This window comes from Mytilus galloprovincialis, chromosome 12 (genome assembly GCF_965363235.1).
Source record: "Mytilus galloprovincialis chromosome 12, xbMytGall1.hap1.1, whole genome shotgun sequence".
Lineage (NCBI taxonomy): Eukaryota > Metazoa > Mollusca > Bivalvia > Mytilida > Mytilidae > Mytilus > Mytilus galloprovincialis.
In genome coordinates, this window is record NC_134849.1 from 62,654,183 (window position 1) to 62,677,317 (window position 23,135).

General features: G+C 31.7%; 1 protein-coding gene across 1 annotated transcript in view; it reads left to right on the top strand.

The window, feature by feature from the left end:
• Positions 1-7,067, top strand: part of LOC143054500 (uncharacterized) — a 100,659-nt gene extending 93,592 nt beyond the window's left edge. Inside the window, exons 21-23 of the mRNA XM_076227519.1 lie at positions 3,230-3,310; positions 4,124-4,577; positions 4,852-7,067. Of these exons, the coding sequence (XP_076083634.1) occupies positions 3,230-3,310; positions 4,124-4,577; positions 4,852-4,904 (588 nt within the window). The 3' untranslated portion in view covers positions 4,905-7,067. The remainder of the gene's footprint in view (positions 1-3,229; positions 3,311-4,123; positions 4,578-4,851) is intronic.
• Positions 7,068-23,135: the final 16,068 nt, after the last annotated feature.

Below are 23,135 nucleotides of genomic sequence, written 5' to 3' on the forward strand. Positions count from 1 at the left end.
TATATAAACATGGAAGAACTCAAACTTCTCCATTGCCACAGAGAAAAAGTAGTCTGATTGAGACCTTTGAAAGTCATTGTGACTTATGAATAGAAAATTAAAATGTTGCATTTCATTAAATACTATACAGGATGAGCCTTAACAAAACTCATATTGTGTAATACTCGTTCCTATAACCATACATAATAGTCTCTTTATTTATAACGGAAAAAAGGTAAAAGGCAACATCCAAAGGAAAATATAGATTCCACCACTGTTACAAGTGTGATATGAAATTTCTCCACTAGAGAAAGTAAAATTTTAATATCTTAAGCGCGAAACTTGCTGAGCTTTTAAATAATTAAAATTAAAATGTTGAAAGTGTCTTAAGTTCTCATCTAAATTAATATACGTATTACATGGTTTATTTTAGGTTTTCTGGTTTCAACTTTGTATTTGATTCGGTTTTCCAACTATTTTGATACGAACCCTACTGATGAGTCTTACGTAGATGAAACACGTCTTTCGTACCATATTACCATGTATCTTTGTTGACTTGATATAACTTGTATTACTGTATAACTGATTGAACAATATCAAAAATGTCCCATATTTTGGCTTTTTTCAAAAGAGAAATGTGCTATGATTGCCTATGAAACATGTAACTACCAGATATTGAATAAAGTGAACTTCAACTGTGCAGCGTTCAACAATGATAAAAAAACAGTCCCTGACATGAACAAAAAAAAATCAAAAATATTAATGGCCTTATTTAAAATGCTTAATGACAAAACAATAAACGAAATGAAACCATGACAGACATGACTAACGACAAAGACTGAATTACATAGTACATGTTATAAATGTGGTTTTTTTTTCAATAGAACTTAGGATATAGTCTCGGGAAAAATATTTTAGAAATAAAATATATACAGAAGCCTCTTCATGATCAAGATAAATCATCTGATTGTTTATTTATTACCTACATGTTTCCGTAAATCTTGATATTTTGGTGATGTTTACTAAAAGGTATTGGTTTAATTTTGATACATTGTATGTCAAAAACTTACACTTTGTGACACAACTGTCTTTTTATTTTGATATAATCAATTTGTTTGTTAGTTGTTTGTTATCGGAAAATATGCAAAACGCCTGCAGAAAGGAAAATTCAAGCACAGTAAATAAACACATTTGGGATAGCACATAAAACATACTCTCTAATATAATTAATCCGATCATATCAGTTGCAATTAATTTGAGGGTAGATCAAAGTGCTATTTTCATCTAAATTGGTCTGGTAATTTTAAGAAAGAATTAAAAAGATTATTTTCCTGGTACGTCAAATGAGGTTTTGACCCACTAATTATATAATAAATTTCATCAAATGTTTATACTTTAACTTCTTTAGAGGATAATTGCAACTTATAAGTATTAACATTTCTTATAGTGTTTTAAATTATGATTATAAAAAATTGTATCAAATGTTTCAATATAGTGTTTCATTATATAATTATGGCACTTTCATTTCAAGCACCAAATAAATCGAGATATCACTATAACCGAAATTTTACCATTTACGGTATTTATACATTTAGAAAATGTACTTTTATATTTTTTTTGTTTTACTTCAATTGATGTCTAGTGATTAGTTGTCCCATTAACCATGTTAACAATCATATCATTCATCTTATTTTTATATCATTTAGTAATTTTTAGTAACCATAACAAAATTTACTTCTCTTAAACCATTGGGTCTAAATTTCCATCAAAGGTAAACTAAATCTAGTATATAATATGTGATTTCCCCTTGCTAAACTGCCATCATTGCCACTATAACTTGAAATAAAGCCTAAGGGTTAATACACGGTATATGTACAATGTCGGAAAATATAAAATTCAGAAACCGTAAGAAAAGCAAGGGTTGCCTAACTTGTCTTCTGTTTAGTAGAGAGTACACAGATACTCTATATTTTTCGACAATACATGTACTAGTATATTATTTTCATTCTGCCATTCAGTATTGATGTTGAGTTTTAATTTTTTTTTATCAATTAAAAGTCTCTAAGTAAAGAAATTGACATTACTTAGATGCAGTCAACATGAACTGTGACGTAAAATTGAATTGAAAAAGCTGTTCGCTTGCAACAGCAACAGGATATCAGGAGACTATTTACGTAAACTATATAGTTTTTGATGGGTTTTTTTCTGTTTATATGTACACACGTATATGTACATGTATATTAAGTAAAATTGTCGATTGCAGGATAAATTGCAAATATTCGCCTAGTAACTTGAAAATTAAAAATTAAAAAATTATGATTTTAAAACGCCAATTAACTTTATATAGGGATAACTGTACTCAAATGAGAAAATTGTTTCGTTAGTTTTCCTCAAAACTAATAATACATACACAATGTGTAATAAGCAAAAAGCTATCAACGAATAATGAACTAATGCAACTGATGGCGTCTCGTTTGGCCAACAGGTCTAGTAGTTCATTACTTTCACAGTATCACTAGCCTGTCAAGATGGTGTGAGTTCGAACTTTGAACATTGAAGGTTTTTTCGACTCTGATCTCACTGAACTTTAACTAGTATTAGCAGTTTTCTTGCCGAAGGTCATTAGTTCTTTCCGAGCACTCCTGCTTCCTCCAATAATAAAAACCGACAGTTTGATAAAGCTGACCGTGGCTTTAAAACCAACAATCATCGATCATGGAACATTTGAAGAGAAATAATAATTTTATTGAGCGCGCCTGACCATGACATATCAAATATGTTCTAGTTTTACAATACCAATGGTAATATAGTTTTTGATCTGTTGGTCCATCTGTCTGTCCATCTGTGAGTCATTTTCGTTTCCAAATGCCAATACTTTATATCTGATTACAACCATTCCTGAATTTATCCTCACATTTAGTATGAGGAAGATCATTACTGATTTTGAAGTCACCACATTAAAGGCCAAGGGCAAAGTTACTAAATATAATTAAAACTCCCTGCAAATATTGCTTCCAGATGCTAAAACAAATATTTTAGGATTGCAACTGTACATGGATCATATGATCAGATATAATAAGATCCCTATTGAAAGTTTCTAACACATCTAGATATTTTGTCATAAAGTTACTGCCCGAAATTAAAGTAAACAGAAATGTCATTATAAGCTGTAGCCTTTTACTTATGGGAAGGAGTGGTGTTGGTATATGTAAGCTTGCTAACTAATGGTTCTTCAGTTTGTTAATTGCAGGTGTGTGTCCGTGTCAAGGCTGGTATCCGAGACATTTCAAATATCTATGGAGAGTCATCATCAGCAGCCAGTTTGACAGGGGTATGTTATATCACACTTCTAGTGTTGTTTTCATCTGCTAAGGAACTAGGATAAACTATTGTTTTGTTATTATTTTTTGGACAATATTTAGAGATTTTGGTTGTGAGAAAATATTCCTATTGATTAAAAAGTTTTTTTTTTTTTTATTGCTAGCTGATTGGTTTTTTGTTGCAGCAAACTTTTTCAACCACATGACTATTTCGTCGACAGTTGATTCACCCAACAATTCTAATGCAATTTGTTTGTAACGATAATTTTCATTGGACGTTGACAAATATTTTGAGGGGTTAGATTCCACGCTCTACCAGTCCGTAACTAAGAAAGCCACCATTTTTAATTCCGATTTTTTTGGGGTATGTAATTTAAAAAAAAAATAAACAAGATAGTCACATTTTGAGCCTCAAAATCTTCTTTTTGTCTATATTGAAACCATTCTGAAGCGTACTAAAAGTAAAGATACGTTAATTATTCATATTTGACATCCAGAGTATACATATGACGTCACATTGTTTAGATGCTAAAGACGATGTAACAGTTTCGCTGACTTTTTCATTTATGGCATTTTATAGCCAAAATATTTATCAAATGACATTTTTTTTAATATGTGACATTAGAATGGAGATAACTGTATTGTATTTTAAGCTTGGCCTTCGTAAAACTTGATTTACTGTCGCAAGGTTAACTCAATTTGCGACAGTAAAATCTACAATTTACGAAGGCCAAGCTTAAAATACAATACAGTCATCTCCTAATTCTATTAAGCCTTATTTTAGCCTTTTACATCATAATTCTCTACTTTTATATGCATTTCAGTTCACAAATGAGGAAATAAATTTTACAAAGATGGGCATTATTGTACTGAATATTCTAGCTGATGCTTCATATGACTTATTGAAACAAGACAAACCAAATATACGTCCAAGGAGGGAATGTGATATAACAAACTTGTACAGTGAGCACAGAAATCTTAATAAACATATTCCAAGTAATTCATGGGGCGGTTCATGGCAAAGAATTCAAAATACAGACTTAGCTATTGGAGATGATATTGAGCGCATAAGACTGACAAGGAATGAATTACAACACTCTAGAATATTTCATTTGGATGATACACGTTTTAATGAATTATGTAACATATTGAGTGACCTTTTAAAAAGGTTTGATAACCATAACAAACCAGCTATATTGTATACAGATCAACTAAATAAGATTTTGGCGAAAACTGTTTCTGCGGAGGAAGTGAAATTAATTAAAAACGAAATATTCGGTAAATATACTTTAAACAGTTGGCCTTTTTCAAATGTTTCCTTGTTATGCTCAAATAATTTTTATCCAGACTTATTTGTCACTTATAAATTTAAGTAGTTAATAAATAGCTTGATTATGTCTGTTGACTGTGACCATATGTTGGGCTCTATTGTCTGATAATCACTTTTTGTAATGATCGGAATAATCATATCTGTAAAACTTAGATTTGAAGTAAATTTTAGACCAGGAGCGTTTTTATTATTGCAGTTACAATATATTTTGTTTTATTTCAGGAATGACTATTGAAGTTGACTTTGAACACCAAGTTAATCTTCCAGCACAATAAAGAAATAAACTCATTCCTACGATTTGTTTCAGCGAACAGTGATGTACCGGTATGCACTTTATTAAACAGATACATATTACCATAGCAACATATGTGCATTAAACATTCCCTTTATGAACAGACGAAAATGAACGAGATGAAATGCTACTGATTAAAGTCAGTACTCCAACTGATCATTCATTGAATCATAACTGAAAGTAACGGGCAGCATTATAAAATGGACCAAAGCTGAATTATAGACTGAATTTTAAAAAAGTACCAATTTTGTACTGGTTTTTTTTAAATTTAATTACCTGCATCAAATATTATAATGTAAATATAAGAATCGTTTTGAATACCAAATTATTTTTAAATTATGTATATAAAATTAGCATTTGAGTACACATATGTATATATATGTAAGACTGAAATATAGAAAATGTGTATAGTACATTGAGAAGCTTGAGACAAAACAAAAACGAATTGTCTGTGTGTTTTTTATCAGCAAGATTTGTATATGAATTATTTTAAGTTTTTTTTTTTCTTTAAGGGGATCTGGGGAATATGAAAGAATTTGTTAGTTTTTGATTGATTATATCGACTGCTTTTCTTTTCTTGGCATGACTTAATGATTGCTTTATGTCCTAGTTATTTATCTGTCGCAGTTATTTATCTGTAGCAAAAGAGAAAATCTGTTTGAACCTTTAAATCTCTTTCTGTTTGTAGTCATGGAGATCTGCTTTATTGATGTATAACCATCATCTTGTTTCATACATATAAGGGAAATCAAAAAAAAATATATAAGAATTATATCGTCTGAATATTTTCAGGTGTTGTTTAAAATATTTGTCTGTTGGTAAAAAGAAAGTAGGCAGTAATATATCAACTCTTATTATATAAATCAAATAGTCATAACTAAATCATTTCAAGCTCGTTTATTATTATATTGAAATTGAATAACTCGAGTTTATACCAACATGATCAAGCAATATTCAACTCTTTCTAGTTATGAAACCTACAATCCACCATTTTCAAACATAAGAATATGCTTGTACCAAGTCAGGAATATGACAGTTGTTATCCATTCGTTTTATGTGTTTGAGCCTTTGATTTTGCTATTTGATTAGGGACTTTCCGTTTTGAATTTTCCTCGGCGCTCGGTATTTTTGTGATTTTACTTTTTATAAGACAATTTATGGTCATCATGTTCAATTGATAGTTGCTTAATGTCCAGCGGCCAATATTAAATGCAAATTCAACATTGTTCCCTGAAAAAGAAGAAGTTCACATGTTAGCAGAGTACAGGTTATCAAAGGAATAGAGACAGTACCCCCAATAAATATCCCTGTAAAGGTGTCTTTTTTTACTTTAATTGTTTCAGTAAATATACTGTGTATTGCAAAATGTATTATTCTAATTGTATATCAATAAAAATTATATATCTGCTTCCTTTGTTAAAAATGTATAAGATCGAAATAGGATTATATTTCATATAAGTAAATATTCTAGAAATTTGTCTGTATCTATTCAAATCTTATTTCATGGTTTCATATGCAGCGATAGACTTCGACCTTTGAAATTTTGTTTGCTTGTAAAAGTGGAGAATATGGTATATAAAGAACATTTCAATATGTTTCTGAGCATAGGGTGGCGCCACTGTAACCTTCTGCGAAAACTAACATAAAATTTCTAAAGTCATTATGTCATCCTGTATTGTGCCTATTATCTTGAAAATCATAATTGATAGAGAGAAAAATCATCAACAAGACAAGGTTTACAAAAAGGACAAATGGCCGAAATCGTCAGACGACTTATTGGGGTTATTTCCCTTTAATTAAGATTTTTACCATTTTTATGCGTGTTTGCCTAATATTTACTTGTAGATAGAAAAAACTGTTATAACAAAAACAATAAGCAAGACAAGATCAACAAATAAGTCAAAATCTTCACTCCACTCTGTCTTGGAGTTGGGGAGCAACCACTTACTTCAATTGTACAAACAATATCAATATTATTATTACATGCTATTTATGTGAGATTCAACTTTGTATTACAGGTTGTTTTAAATGTCAAATTATACTGTTTTGTGTTATTTATATGTTTTTATATTCGGTCAAAAGCTCCTTAGACCTTGTGTTGTATATTTGTACTAATGCCGAATCAAAATAAAGATTTCTTATCTTATCTTATCTTAATATCAAAACGTTCCCAGCTTTAGGACAGAGCCCTACCTTCCTCTTATACAATCTCTATCTTATTTCATATTTCGATGCAGTTGCACATTCATCAACTATGTCGTTATTGTTAGATCTAATTACATTTGAACTGTTTTGTCTATATCATGTTTTTATAACTGATGTGTGACTGGAAGACAATATAAAGGTCAAAATCATAAAATAATTTACAATTTTTATTGAGAATTTCTCGTTCATTTTATATCAAAATTTGTCCAAATCCATCAAACATTTTCAATGTGTATGCATCTTTAGAAGTTTATGATTTATGTTAAGAGATACGACTTAACAGTTAAAGAAAACACAATATAGCGGTCACGAAGTTTCGTAACGGTAATTTTAAGAAAACGACCTTTTCACATGGCCATAAAAGAGGGATGTTTGGCATGCCACAAAACTAGCCAAGTCAGGAATATGGCCATTGTTATATTATAGTTCGTTTCTGTGTGTGTTACGTATTAACGTTGTGTTTCCGTTGTGTCGTTTGTTTTCTCTTATTTTTGAGTGTAAATTCACATTACTATAAGACGTGTCACGGTATACTTATCTATCCCAAATTCATGTATTTGGTTTTGATGTTATATTTGTTATTCTCAAAGGATTTTGTCCAATGCTTAGTCCGTTTCTGTGTGTGTTACATTTTAATGTTGTGTGTCGTTGTTCTCCTCTTATATTTAATGCGTTTCTCTGAGTTTTAGTTTGTTACCCCGATTTTGTTTTAGTCCATGGATTTATGAGTTTTGAACAGCGGTATACTACTGTTGCCTTTATTTAATTCCTGTTCTCTGAGATGCCGTATTTTGTAAGTACACAAACCTTTATTCTTAGTACATGCAATTAGCATCTGTCAGATGACATGTTACCATTACAATGTTTTGAAGTGTCCGAATCACTTGCAAGAAGATGAAAAGATGATTTGTGGACTAGATCTGATTTCGCTATCTTTTGTTTAAGAACTTTATGTTGGATGCTATTTTATGTATGAATTACTAGCCAAAATAGTTGCATGCTTTTTTGTTGTTGATTATATAGATATAGGAAGATGTGTTATGAGTGCCAATGAGACAACTCTCCATCCAGTAACAATTTATAAAAGTAAACTTGCTAAATATGCTATGGATGATTCCGACAACAAAAGTAGGCGTGTTATACACCATTGTGAAGATAAATCAATTTAGATTTACGACATAACAAGTTTTAGTGGTGTTGACAGCCGAGAAATCGGCATATAACGGAATTAGGTCACTGCCTTAATTTTTTCCAAATCGCGAGTTAAGTACCTTGTGTTATATAAAGGTATATAGGAAAAAACAGTCTGAGACGCGTGCCTGTGAAAGGGCCCAAAAATTACTAGTGTAATACCATTCAAACGGGAAAACCAACGGTCTAATCTATGTATGTCTTTTTTTTCGACACAAAAAGCTTAATTCAATATTACATGGATTTGTATTTGTAGCTTAAAATTCCTTAAAAATACAATAAAATTGAGAATTTTCATAAATACTCAAAATGTACATTCTACAAAGATACTCACATTTGTTCATATCAATGTTTGTTGTTTAATTACGGAATTTCACTGCACATCTCTGCCGCACATCATAAAAAAACCTGAAGTATGTTTATACAGTTTTCCTTTGCAAGTGGTTCGAACACGGATTAACTGATACGTCTACTTTCACCTTTGTCATTATTTGAATGATTTGTATTACATAAATTTGATTACAGAATCTGTATTGATTTTATGTCGTTTACAGACAATTTACTAAAATACCTTTCATGTTTAGGGTTATAACTGTGTCATTTGTAGTGTTCAGAAAGAAGCCATTATAATAGTGTTCGAACCTTGAACTACACAGACTATGATAGATGCAATTGTGAAATATTCATGTAATTGCTAATCTTCTTTCATTCGTTATGGATCAATGGGTCTATCACCTGTTGACCCGGTTGATTACTAGCACGTGCCATTGATCTCAATCTTTAAAAACATAACATACTAAATTACATCAAGGATTTATATAGTAAGAAGGATTGGATTCTCGTTGGTTATCGTTTATCTTACTATAGCAATCATGATTAATTGTTAATATGGGTACTGAAAAAGTTTTAATGAAAAGCTCTATCCAGTGGTATTTTATTTATAATCTTTACACCTTATCATCACGGGCTAAGCGCAGTTTTAGAAGCTTAATGCACTTACGTGGCCTTGGTAGCGTTTAGATGCACAACTGTGTGATGTAAATTGTGGCTGCGTATTTATACATCACAAACAGTAAAAAGGGATGCATTTCTTTAGAAGTGGGTATTCTGTCAGAAGGCATACGTGGATGCTTTTTATACAGCCTACATAGTCAGAAAGGGTGCATTTCTTTAGAAGTAAGTTGTATGTCGAAAGGCAGACATGGCTGTGTATTTATACATTCCACAGAACAATAAAAGATGCATTTCTTTAGAATGGGGTATTCTATTGGAAGGCAGACGTGGCTGCGTATATTGATACATCCCACACATTCAAAACGGATTTATTTCTTTAGAATTTTTTTTTTTTAAGGCAGACGTTGCTGTGATTTATAAATCCCACAAAGTAAAAAAATATGCATTTAATTTTGTTTAGAATGAAGTTGTGTGTCGGAAAGCAGACGTGGCTGCGTATTAAAACATCCCACACAGTAAAATGATGCATTTCTTTAGAATTAGGGTATTGAGTTCGAAGAAAGACGTGGCTGCGTATTCATACATCAAACACAGTAAAAAGATGCATTTCTTTAGAATGGGGTATTGAGCTGGGAGAAAGACGTGGCTGCGTATTTATACATTTCAAAGAATGAATTTTTTAAAGAAGATACATTTCTTTAGAATGGGGTATTCAGTTGGAAGGCAGACGTGGCTGCGTTTTATACATCCAACACAGTGAGAAAGGATGCATGCCTTTAGAATTGGGTTTTTCTTTCGGAAGGCAGACGTGGCTGCATATTTATACATCTAAAACAGTAAAAGGATGCATTTCTTTAGACCGGGATTCTCTGTCGGAAGTCCAACGTGGTTGCGTATTTATACATCCCACACAGTAAAAAAGGATGCATTTCTTTAGAATGGGGTATTATCGGAATACACACGTGGATGCGTAATTATACATCATACACAGTCAGAAAGGATGCGGGTCTTTAGAATTGGGTTTTCTGTCGAAAGGCAGACGTGGCGGCATATTTATAAACATTAAAATACATTAAAAGGATGCATTTCGTTAAAATAAAGTTTCTGTCGTAAGCAGGTGTGTCTGCGTCTTTATACATCACAAACAGTATAAAGGTTGCATTTCTTAAAACAAGGTATTCTTTAGGAAGGCAGACTTGAGTCGTATAAATACATCCCAAACAGTAATCAAAGTACTGAAGTACTGAACATCGGATGACTACAAGTTCTGGTGGATGGTCATATCTCTATACCTGAGGTACATAGATATATTTTTTCTAAGACAAGTTCCTATGTGGATGATGAATAAATGATAGGGAATTCAACCTCACCATAAAGATTATTATATTGTAGTGATATAATCATTTATTATCGGTATAATTTGGTTTGTTGTTATATATTATAATTTAATATAACTTTTATATATATTGCAGATAATCTCCCAAGATTATTCCGCATGCGTTAACGCAAATTTCATGATTTGTTACTGATACATATAATATTTCTCTCGACAAAACATTTTCATATCATTTATCTATGTTTCTAAAAAATAATTTCATGAATATTTATTGATGAAATAATAGATATCCATGTAACAAGTGAAAATGAATGTTATTTTGCATTCGACAATGTCCGCGTATTTATTCGATTTACACGAAGTGATGGATGCTTAAAAACGCAAGGGCCGTTTGCAGAGTTTCTGCGCCAGCAAAACACCGGAATGACCTCTCGCGGTCATCGCTGTAAAATGGATGCATTTCTGTAGAATGCTTTTTTTTCGGAAATTATGTTTTTTTTCAAAAAATATTATGTTCAGTGAAAAGGAAAAAAATCTTATAGAGACTCAGAGTATTCACTATAAGTGTTGATGTTAAGTAATTATGCTTGCTTTTTACAAATAGCAGATATAAAAGGGGGCAAAATATAAACCTTCCTTAAGTTAAATGGTAGTTCACGTTCGAGGCGGTACCAAGTCTTATTTTTGTCTATTGATTTATACGACCTTTTTTTACGTTTTTTTGTTAAAATATTTGCAATTGCCAATTTTTTTGTTCCTGGTCGAGGGGACATGCTGCGTTCAGTTTCAATTAGAAGTAACATAACATATTTCTTATAACTATGTAATTAAGATACAATAACAATATATGAAGTTGACAGATTTAATTATCAGTACAATTGTGGACACAGATCAGTGTGGATAGTTCTTGTTTGAAACGTATTGGTGTGTTTGACCTTAGGAGTATTATATAGTAATACTTTCATTGATTGACAAATTGTTCTCCAGTAATTTATGCATGCTGGTTTCATTTAAACGAGTAAGAGATTTTTTTGAGAATCTATGTGAATGTATACGTAATGCTCATAGTTCTATTCATTCCACTGTTTTCATTTATGCAAGTGGTGGTGGTCATCTTGAATTTGGCTATTAGCAACAAAAACTCAAAATTGGTATAAGAGTACTATCATTGGATCATTTCTACAATAGGATCAAAATGCCTACCAGAAGATTTTTGCAATTTCAGGCAATCAACATTATTGGCCCCTTGGAGTCAATTTTTTATGATGATTGATTGTGCACCAAGGTATGTCGGTACACACGAGGAATATTAAAATAATGAGATGAGGTTGTATTGCCGATTAGACAAGTTATTGGATGAAATAGAACCAAACGGTAATCTACTCTGTTATCTCTTTAGATAGATTTTGGCCATTTTTAACGTCCTTTTCGGTTACATAGATCTTCAACTGTTTCGGTTCTCATGCATCCTAGGCGTTTTCAATCAAGGTGAATACAGAAAAAACGCTTCGGACGCATGGAAATATTAACTTGTTCTTTCAATTTTTACAGTACTGGGTCGATACTGCTGCTGGTGGACTATCAGTCCCTGAAAGTACCATCAGATCAGTAGTAGTCAGTACTTGGGACTGACATGATTTGTAATAAACATTTTTAAAATTGTCCGCTGATAAATTTTGAAATTATAAAGAAACTAAGGTGTCAAATCCCTCAGGCAAATAAGACCTAAGATGGATTTGGCTATTTTTTAAGTCATTCTTTGTTATAAAGCTTTTCAACTGTGACGGTTCTTATACATCTCTGGCTTTCAAATATTCGGCTGTGAGCGTTCCTTATGAAGGTAAATCTAGAAACGCGATGCGGACGCATAAAATTAATAACATGTCGTTTTCATTTTTTTCTCTCTTAAAATTATGTGGCCTTTTTTTGCTTTTCGTGTTCATTTACATTTAATATAGAAATGGGTTTTCGTTTTGTGAGAGAACTCGATCACACCTGAGTGAATAACTCAATCACACATGAGTGAAGAACTCGATCACACCCGAGTGAAGAACTCAATCACACCTGAGTGAAGAACTCAAACATACCTGAGTGAAGAACTCAATCACACATAAGTGAAGAACTCGATAACACATGAGTGAAGAACTCAATCACACATGAGCGAAGAACTCAATCACACCTGAGTGAAGAACTCAATCACACATGATAGAAGAACTCAATCACACATGAGTGAAGAACTCAATCACACATGAGTGAAGAACTCAATCACACCTGAGTGAAGAACTCGATCACACATGAGTGAAGAACTCGATCACACATGAGTGAAGAACCAGATCACACCTGAGTCAAGAACTCGATCACACATGAGAGAAGAACTCAATCACACATGAGAGAAGAACTTGATGCCAAGCTTTAAACCGTCCCGTGTCTACACAAGGACATACATAAGGGAGTAGACAAATTCATATATATATATATATATATATATATAATATGAATGTAATAAATTCATTATCTTAATGTCGGAAAATGGTATTGACTGTCCCATTGCTTGTACCTTATATTTATTATACAATCAAATGGATCTTTTCTGTAAAACCGCCTAATAACCGTATTCATAAAGTACATTGCAGATTTCATTGCATGTCTCTTGTCTGTCCTACAATATTGTTCTATGAAATATTGAAATAAATTTCAAATATAAATTCAGTCATTTTTTTTGTTTAGATTTTTATCAAGTTCTCCTTTGTAAGGCACGTGTACAATATCTATATCAGAAACAGTAATGAAAATCTAACAATTATTATACAAGACAAACAATTACACAAAGTATTTACAGCCGATTGCATTGCGTGTGTAGGTAAAGATAATAATTTTGGTTAGCTTCCTTGCTAGCTGAACCGTGAAGTCATTATTAGATTAGTTAAACTACACTCCTTTAAGAGTAGACTATTCCGACAGATAACCAATCTATCTGTCTGTAGGATTAGACTACTTCGAAAGGAGGGTAGTATACCTTACCTAATAATGACTTCACGGTTCAGCTAACAAGCAAGCTAACCAAAGATATAACCTTTATCTACACACTCTACAATCGGCTGTAATTTAAATAAATCAATATTAAGAATCGAAGCTCTTACAGAACGAACTCGCACACAAAACCGCAAGTGAATCCAAGTACTCCGAAACCAAAAGCATCTGGTGAAGTTTATGTTATTTGTAACCAACATTTTAAAATATGTATGAAAAACATTCATGAATAATCAATGCAACAAAGAAATCTTATATTTTAATACATTGATAACAAAGTTAATGTTAGTACCGATAAAACTAATGTTCAAAGAACATTTTACAATGTTAAATATATATCCGTTTAGAAGAAGTTTATTTAAAGGATCGATAAGCTTACACGACTCGTATCTTTATTTATAGAATCGATAAGCTTACATGACTCGTATCTTTACAGTGTTAAATATCTATCCAATTAGAAGAAGTTTATTTATAGGATCGATAAGCTTACATGACTCGTATCTTTACAGTGTTAAATATATGTCCTTTTAGAAGAAGTTTATTTAAAGGATCGACAAGCTTACATGACTCGTATCTTTACTGTGTTAAATATATGTCCTTTTAGAAGAAGTTTATTTATTGGATCGATAAGCTTACATGACTCGCATCTTTACAGTGTTAAATATATATCCTTTTAGAAGAAGTTTATTTATAGGATCGATAAGCTTACATGACTCGTATCTTTCCAGTGTTAAATATATATCCTTTTAGAATAAGTTTATTTATTGGATCGATAAGCTTACATGACTCGTATCTTTACAGTGTTAAATATATGTCCTTTTAGAAGAAGTTTATTTAAAGGATCGACAAGCTTACATGACTCGTATCTTTACAGTGTTAAATATATGTCCTTTTAGAAGAAGTTTATTTATAGGATCGATAAGCTAACATGACTCGCATCTTTACAGTGTTAAGTATATATCCTTTTAGAAGAAGTTTATTTATAGGATCGATAAGCTTGCATGACTCGTATCTTTCCAGTGTTAAATATATATCCTTTTAGAATAAGTTTATTTATAGGATCGATAAGCTTGCATGACTCGTATCTTTACAGTGTTAAATATATGTCCTTTTAGAAGAAGTTTATTTAAAGGATCGACAAGCTTACATGACTCGTATCTTTACAGTGTTAAATATATGTCCTTTTAGAAGAAGTTTATTTATAGGATCGATAAGCTAACATGACTCGCATCTTTACAGTGTTAAATATATATCCTTTTAGAAGAAGTTTATTTATAGGATCGATAAGCTTGCATGACTCGTATCTTTCCAGTGTTAAATATATATTCTTTTAGAATAAGTTCATTTATAGGATCGATAAGCTTACATGACTCGTATCTTTACAGTGTTAAATACATGTCCTTTAAGAAGAAGTTTATTTAGAGGATCGATAGGCTTACATGGCTCGTATCTTTACAGTGTTAAATATATATCCTTTTAGAAGAAGTTTATTTATAGGATCGATAAGCTTACATGAATCGTATCTTTACTGTGTTAAATATATGTCCTTTTAGAAGAAGTTTATTTAAAGGATTGATAAGCAACATGGCTCGTATCTTTACAGTGTTAAATATATATCCTTTAAGAAGAAGTTTATTTATAGGATTGATAAGCTTACATGGCTCGTATCTTTACAGTGTTAAATATATATCCTTTTTTTAAAGGATCGACAAGCTTACATGACTCGTATCTTTACAGTGTTAAATATATATCCTTTTAGAAGAAGTCTTTTGGATCGATAAGCTTACATGACTCGTATCTTTACAGTGTTAAATACATATCCTTTATGAAGAAGTCTATTTATTGGATCGATATTTTTGTTGAATATTGTCACATCCGCAAGAGCAGAGGTCATTTTTTATTGTAGTTGAGTAGACAAATTTTACACATTTTGTAGAACAAATTAGACATTTTTGCATCCACCTCCATTTAAGCTGTTGTTATAAATGAAAAGTATCAATGTTTCTAGTCAATAAATTATAACAAAATGTTTGGGATATTGGGTTCTTGGATAGTTGCTATGGAAACAAAAATGTGTAATTTTTTGCCTTTTTAACTCTGAAAAGTGATCATGTTATCAAGATAGTCCATGAAAAAGTAATAATTATTAAATGATTATGATGTGCAAACTATTGGTTATTAAATTACCATAAATTTGACCCGAGGTCAAAGGTCATTGATGACCTTGACCTTTGAACTTGTGTATATTTATTTGAATTTTGAAAGGAAATGTAATAGAAAGAGGCATACTATACATGGAGAAAATGTTCAGGACGTTTAAATCCACTTTTTTTTTATTAACATATGAACATCAAAGAGCCAAGGTCATGTCAAAAGTGCTTAGCAACCACCCTTATTTTAAAAAAAGTACCTAGCAACCATGCATGATTAGATTTAGGACTATATAAACAATTACATAGACTTAACTTAAAAGGTTTTGGGGGGGTTGTCATCACATAAGTTTTAAACAATCATTCATTTAAAGTGAAAAAATGTCTAGCAACCATTTATTTATATTAGAAAAGTGCCTAGAAACCATCTATTTATATTGAAAAAGTGCCTAGTAACCATTTATTTATATAGAAAAACTGTGCAGTAACAATATATTTTAGGTAACGTAGGGACAAAAATCAGAAAAAAAAAAAGAAAAAAAAATATGCAGTTTTCTTTTTTAAAATAACACATGTATAATCCAGAATAGTAAATTATATGGCAAATTCAATTTCATGAGACTGATTACACATTCAAATACAATAATTAAAAGATGTCGTCCGATGAGACAACTCTCCTCAAGACGCTAAATGTTATTTTTAAGACAGGTCCTTTGAATTTACAAGAAGAAGAGAAAAGGAATACGGGTATAACTGCTAAGCGAACGACCAGTTTATATCTTTGGTTGGGATTGGCCTTTCGGGTAAGAGTTTCTGCATAGTCAGAATAATCATTTTCACTCTTTATAAGGCTTGATTACTTATTTCATATTTTCATTATGTACACACCTTTTTCGTGTTTCAAATCGATTGTGGCTGATGTGCAGCTGAATGTACAGAAAATACCTTTTCATCATGTTTTGTGCAATATTATTGAACTTCAGTTCAAGACACTATCACATTCATTTCATTAAGCATCCATAATCCCCATCACAAAATATAAAATGGTACTCCCTAACTGATAGAACTACCCTGCATCTGCTCATTGCTATGTTTGTATTTCAACAGTAATGGTTTATTTCAACAGCGGAAGATTAAAAAAAAACTTTGTTAGAAAAAAAGATATGTTGTGTGTTTAGATTTTCTCATAACATTGGGCTAATCGTCGTTAACCTGTTAAAAAATATTCTCCTCTGAAACTAATAATCGGACGCACTAGGCCAATCAAGACCCCTTTTTGTCCCCAAAATATAGCGTTTTACAAAGTTGCTAAAAATGTAAACCCTTAAGCTATTATAAGAAAGTAGAATGCGTTTGTTAGATGAATATGAGTAGTTTTTGACAATACAATTGACACCCGTCAGGTACTTGAATCATTATGTCATGCAAAAATACTGAAATTTTAGAATTTGTGCTAATTGTAAGACGGTTTTTGTCTTGAATTGAAGTGGTGGCACTTGTGTTTAGTCTTGATATTAGAATGAAAATATTGTATTTAATGAAAATGCATTATAGATGTTGAGACTGAACATGAATTCGGCATTCTTCCATTTTAGACAAAATCCATCTATAAAAATGAAGTTTAATAGCATATTTGATAGATTTTCATATTTGAACTTGAATTTTAGCGTTTGTAATGACCAAATCAGTTCAAGTCTGTAACACAAACTGATTGAATCGAGTGAAGTAGACACTTAAGTGTTTTAAAAAAATGTATTATTAATAACAGTAATATTTTCGGCACAATTATCTTTTACCGGACTTCTCCTTAAATAGACTCATCATAGATACCAGGACTAAATTTAGTAAACCTGACTTAGCCACAATCATCATTAGTGTATGTCATCTAAAAAATATATGTCCCATGATGGCTAAAATTGTTAAAACAGAATATAGGTGTAAAATGCAAGTTTAAATTGTCTATCATCATAAAAACTGTTATAATTAGAACAAGAGGCTGTCAGATAGACAGCAAACCGGATTTTCCTGCAGAGGTCACATTTTGTCATCAGTAACAATATATTAAAATTTGATAAACATTGATTGAACGGTTCATGAGTGAATGCACAGACACGACTGGAAACGCCATTTTTCAATCTTTCAAGAACCATAACTCCTGAACGGTAAAAGTCCAAATCGTCATTATTGAAGTTGACCTCCATTTTGTTCTCAGTAACAACATATTAAAATTTTAAAATCTTTGGTTGAACGGTTCATGAGTAAATGCACGGACAACATTTGGCTGTCGCCCGCCCGCCCGACCGATCGACCGACCGCCGTACATCCCCAAATCAATAACCGTTTTTTTTCTTCGAAAATCCGGTCAAAAACCTGACAGGAGCTTAAATATTCCGAGTAAAGGGATCTTCCTATTATCTATTTGCAGGGGGAGTTTCTGCCCTGAAAGGGTTTCTTTTGTCTTTTTTGCCTATTATCTTGAAAACAATAATAGATAAAGAGAAACATTTAATACAATAATTATCAGCAAAACCAGATCTTCGTTGAAATCGTCAGCTGATTTTTATTGGAGTTATTGCCCTTTAGGACGTTTTTTGTGTGTGCGTTTTTGCCTTATATAAAAAATATCATTAAAGCGGAAGGAAACTTTAAATACAAAACTTATCGACAAGACTCGATTACAAATAGTTTAACATTGTTTAATTCGTTTGACAACCCCTAATTAAAGTTAATACCCTTTAATGACGATTTAGGGTAACAATCGACATTTTAGTATTAACATAGATACATGTATATTAATAAAGAATTAGCTATGTATAACTACAAAAGTAAATAAATAAGAGTTCATAATTGGGACAAGGAAACAAGATAAATTGCTGTTATTTGAATTTTTCTCACTTGGTATTCATTTAAGGCCAAAACGTCTGTATGGAGTAAAAGGAAAATTTTGGATATGTGGATTAATTAGTCTTGTTGGTAATTTTTGCTCTTTAATTGTTCATTTATCCATATTAGTTTCAATAGAAATACTTTTGATTTGTTATATTGATTTCTATCCATGTATAAAAGTTTCAAAATTCAAAACATAAAAGTGAAATACGAGGCCCCTGGGAAACGATATTATGATGACATTCCATCCAGCTAAATGCTACACACTTAGAGTATCGAGAAAGAAAAACCCAACAATAGAAGAGTATGAAATGATGGGACAACAACTATCCACAGTCCAACAATATCCATACCTCGGAGTCGAATTATCAGAAGATCTTAGTTGGGATCCTCACATCATAAAAGTCATCACAAAATCCAACAGAGTACTAGGATTCCTAAGACGCAACATCTGGAAGTGTCCACAAGACATCAAAACGCAGGCCTATACATCGCTAGTGCGCCCACATCTTGAGTACGCCTCAAGTTTGGGACCCATATCGAAAACACTACATTGACTCACTAGAAATGGTCCAAAGAAGAGCTGCCAGATTTGCGACATCAACATACAATCTGGAACCAGGGACAGTAACAAACATCATGACAAACCTAGAATGGCAAACGCTAGAATCTAGACGGAAATCTAGTAGACTGAGCATGTTCTACAAAGCCACACATGGAAAAGCGGCAGTCAACATACCATCATACGTGAGAAGACCATCTTCCTCAACTAGACAATACCATTCAGAAAAATTTACTCAGATCAGTACCTCCACAGATGCCTACAAATACAGCTATATACCACGCACCATCACCGACTGGAACAGTCTGCCTCCTGAAGCCTTCCTAGCTACATCTCGGGAATGCTTCAAGCAGCAGCTTCGGAGACTACAGTTGTAAACAGAAACCACCTGAATTTATCCAAATTTTAATTGCACTTGTAAATACTGAGCACGCAGGTTGACGTTTGCACAGCAGTATCTGCGTTATGGATTTCCACGGCAGATCAATAGTATAGATGTAGATGTATGATTCAACTCGTTTTTTTGTGTAAAATTGATAAAATACTTTAAAACAAACATGTACAGCATTGGTAATTCAAATAAGAACAGGAGACAAAGTGGCTGTTGATTAACTGAAATTTACATGAGTAAAATCATGAATGTGAATTATTAAGAAACACAATTACTATTCTTAAAAGACATTTGAGAGTCTAAATGGAAGAATGAATTACAACTTTAGTTTCAAAATTTCAGAATTTTTTTCTTAAGCAACAATACAATGATGGTTGCTAGACATTGTCTAGTTATATGAGAATGGCTGGTCAAGTCTTTTTGACAATATTGACCCCTTATCTTTTAATTAGGATCTTATTCATAGTTCGTATTAATCTGAACCCAACTATGTATAATTGCTAGGTACTTTTATATCAAGTAATGGTCGTTGCTAAGAACTTACGACATGACCTTCACATTTGGCATATTGCTTTCATACTAATAAAAGCGTAACACTTTTTCTAAATACTTTGTGTGTATATTTGTTACAATTTCCTAACAAAATTTAATAAAAAAGGCTGAAGGACAAAGTCAAGGTATCAATAACCTTTGACCTTTAGGTCAACTTTCAGGTCATTCAATGCACCACATGTCCCAATTGATTTTTATTTTGTATCTGTCACTGTTTAAAGCTATTTTAATAACAATGTCAAAATTCTTTCACAAAATACCAAAAATGACACGTTTTCGTTCCAATAGCTACCACCCTAGCAACCTATTTCTCAAACCTTGAGTGATTAATTATTTCTAGACAACAGTGATAGTTTACATTTAGTACCTTAGTATAATTGGCTGTGGATGCAAAATTGTAAAATTATGTCAGGCAAAATGACTAAAATTAGCCTGCTTGAATACATAGAAAACTCCACTATTTAAACCAGTGCTGCCTCCTTCTCCCCTTTTTGTAAGAATTAATTTTTATATTTCATCTTACTCATTAAGTGTTAAATTTGAATGAACAAAAGCAAAATATTCATCAAAATTGAAATGTGTGCACGATGACTGCTTAAAATGGGTAATTTTTGTTCGTCGAAATATGCATTTTTGAGGCAAAATCCATGGGGACCCGTTGCCATGGCAACGGAGGCATAACAAGTTTTTTGTCAACATATTTCTTTTTTGTTTATCGATACCTACCAATAAAAACCAAATTTCAAGAAAATCTGAGACAATGCGTGCCGCAACTTGGTTTGTGGTTACAAAGAATTGCTTAAAACTAATACATGTAATGTCATATCATAAGTATATGTGTTTGAATCGTCTCCATCCGTGGTAAAATTCTTCAATCTAAACAAAACTCAAATAAACCTAACGGTAACGTATCATACCTGTTATTCTTGACATTGGTTGTGTAAATAAACAAACATGTCAGAACAGTTCATGCAAGCATATCTTCATAAGGGACGACATCAAAAGGTCAACGAAGGATAAAACACTTAATTTATATAGTTTTTTCACTGACCCCCTACCCCCCCCCCCCCTCTTAACTTAATTTGGGAAAAATTGATTGACCAATAAGGATATATGTAAAATCGATGTCAATTTATACAAAACTTGCAGCAATTTGACCCCCCACTCCCTAACTATTTGAATTAAGTTTTTTATCCTTCATTGATTTTTTGATGTCGTCCCTAAATGCAGTCAATGATTAATGTTTATTATCGTACATTGTTTATACTTTTATTTATGTTTTGAAGGTTTATATGGATGCCATTTTCTACCTGATGAAAGATGTATATGTTCCAACTCCATAAGATTTGATGGACCAGAATTTCCAGAACGTTCAATTGTTTGCCAATATTTACGAGGTGAACATAATGAACAGATCTTCGGAAATCAGGAAATTATTTTGATTGTATAAACCTATTATTTTTAGAGTTGAAAACCCTGCACACAGACAAAGCGTCCTTAAAACTATTAAATTTCCCATCTACTGGTAAATTAAACTTATTATAAGTTGATAAAAAGTTTCTACTGCTCGTAACTGTTTACTGATCATGCAAACGCAAAGCCAATAGTATCATGTCAGCATGTTTAAAAAGCAAAAACAGTATGAGTCTGGCTTAAAAAGATGTGTTAAAACTATACCGACCAAAGCTGCTGATAAATCGAAAGTCAATACAGCGAGGAGACTCTTCGTCCATGTCGATTTACCATGAACTGAAAAGAATGTAATTAATCTTGCCAAAATATTTCAAAACATCCAAAGTATATTTACAAGACGGAAGTCAAAACCGTACTGATATCATGGTGTTTCACACAGATTGTTTAAAAATTGAATGTAATTATCTATAATCAGCTATTGGGAATGCAAACATTGCTGTCAGCATAATTGAACTATAGAATGATAAAGTTTATCTTAAACGACCATTTGAAAAGTCAATTTTTGATATAGTATGCGCGAGCCAAATATGTAAAAGTGAGAAATAGTGCTAGGTTAATCAAATATCAATTGGATCGTATTATGTCTTGTTACGAATTTTAATTGCATAGTGCTAAGTTAATCAAATATCTATCGTATCGTATTAGGTCTTGTTACGAATTTTAATTGCATAGTGCTAAGTTAATCAAATATCTATCGGATCGTAATATGTCTTGTTACGAATTCTAATTGCATAGTACTATGATGATAAAATATCTATCGGATTGTATTATGTTTTGCTACGAATAATAATTGCATAGTTCTAGGTTAATCAAATATCTATCGGATTGTATTATGTTTTGTTACGAATAATAATTGCATAGTGCTAACTTAATCAAATATCTATTGGATCGTATTATGTCTTGTTACGAATTATAAATGCATAGTTCTAGGTTAATCAAATATCTATCGAATTGTATTATGTTTTGTTACGAATAATAATTGCATAGTTCTAGGTTAATCAAATATCTATCGGATTGTATTATGTTTTGTTACGAATAATAATTGCATAGTGCTAACTTAATCAAATATCTATCTGATTGTATTATGTCTTGTCCCGAATTCTAATTGCATAGTGCTAAGTTAATCAAATATCTATTGGATCGTATTATGTCGTGTTACGAATAATAACTGCATAGAGCTAAGTTAATCACATATCTATTGGATCGTAATATGTTTTGTTACGAATTCTAATTGCATAGTGCTAGGTTAATCAAATATCTATTGGATCGTATTATGTTTTGTTACGAATTCTAATTGCATAGTGCTAAGTTAATCAAATATCTATTGGATCGTATTATGTCGTGTTACGAATAATAACTGCATAGAGCTAAGTTAATCACATATCTATTGGATCGTAATATGTTTTGTTACGAATTCTAATTGCATAGTGCTAGGTTAATCAAATATCTATTGGATCGTATTATGTTTTGTTACGAATTCTAAT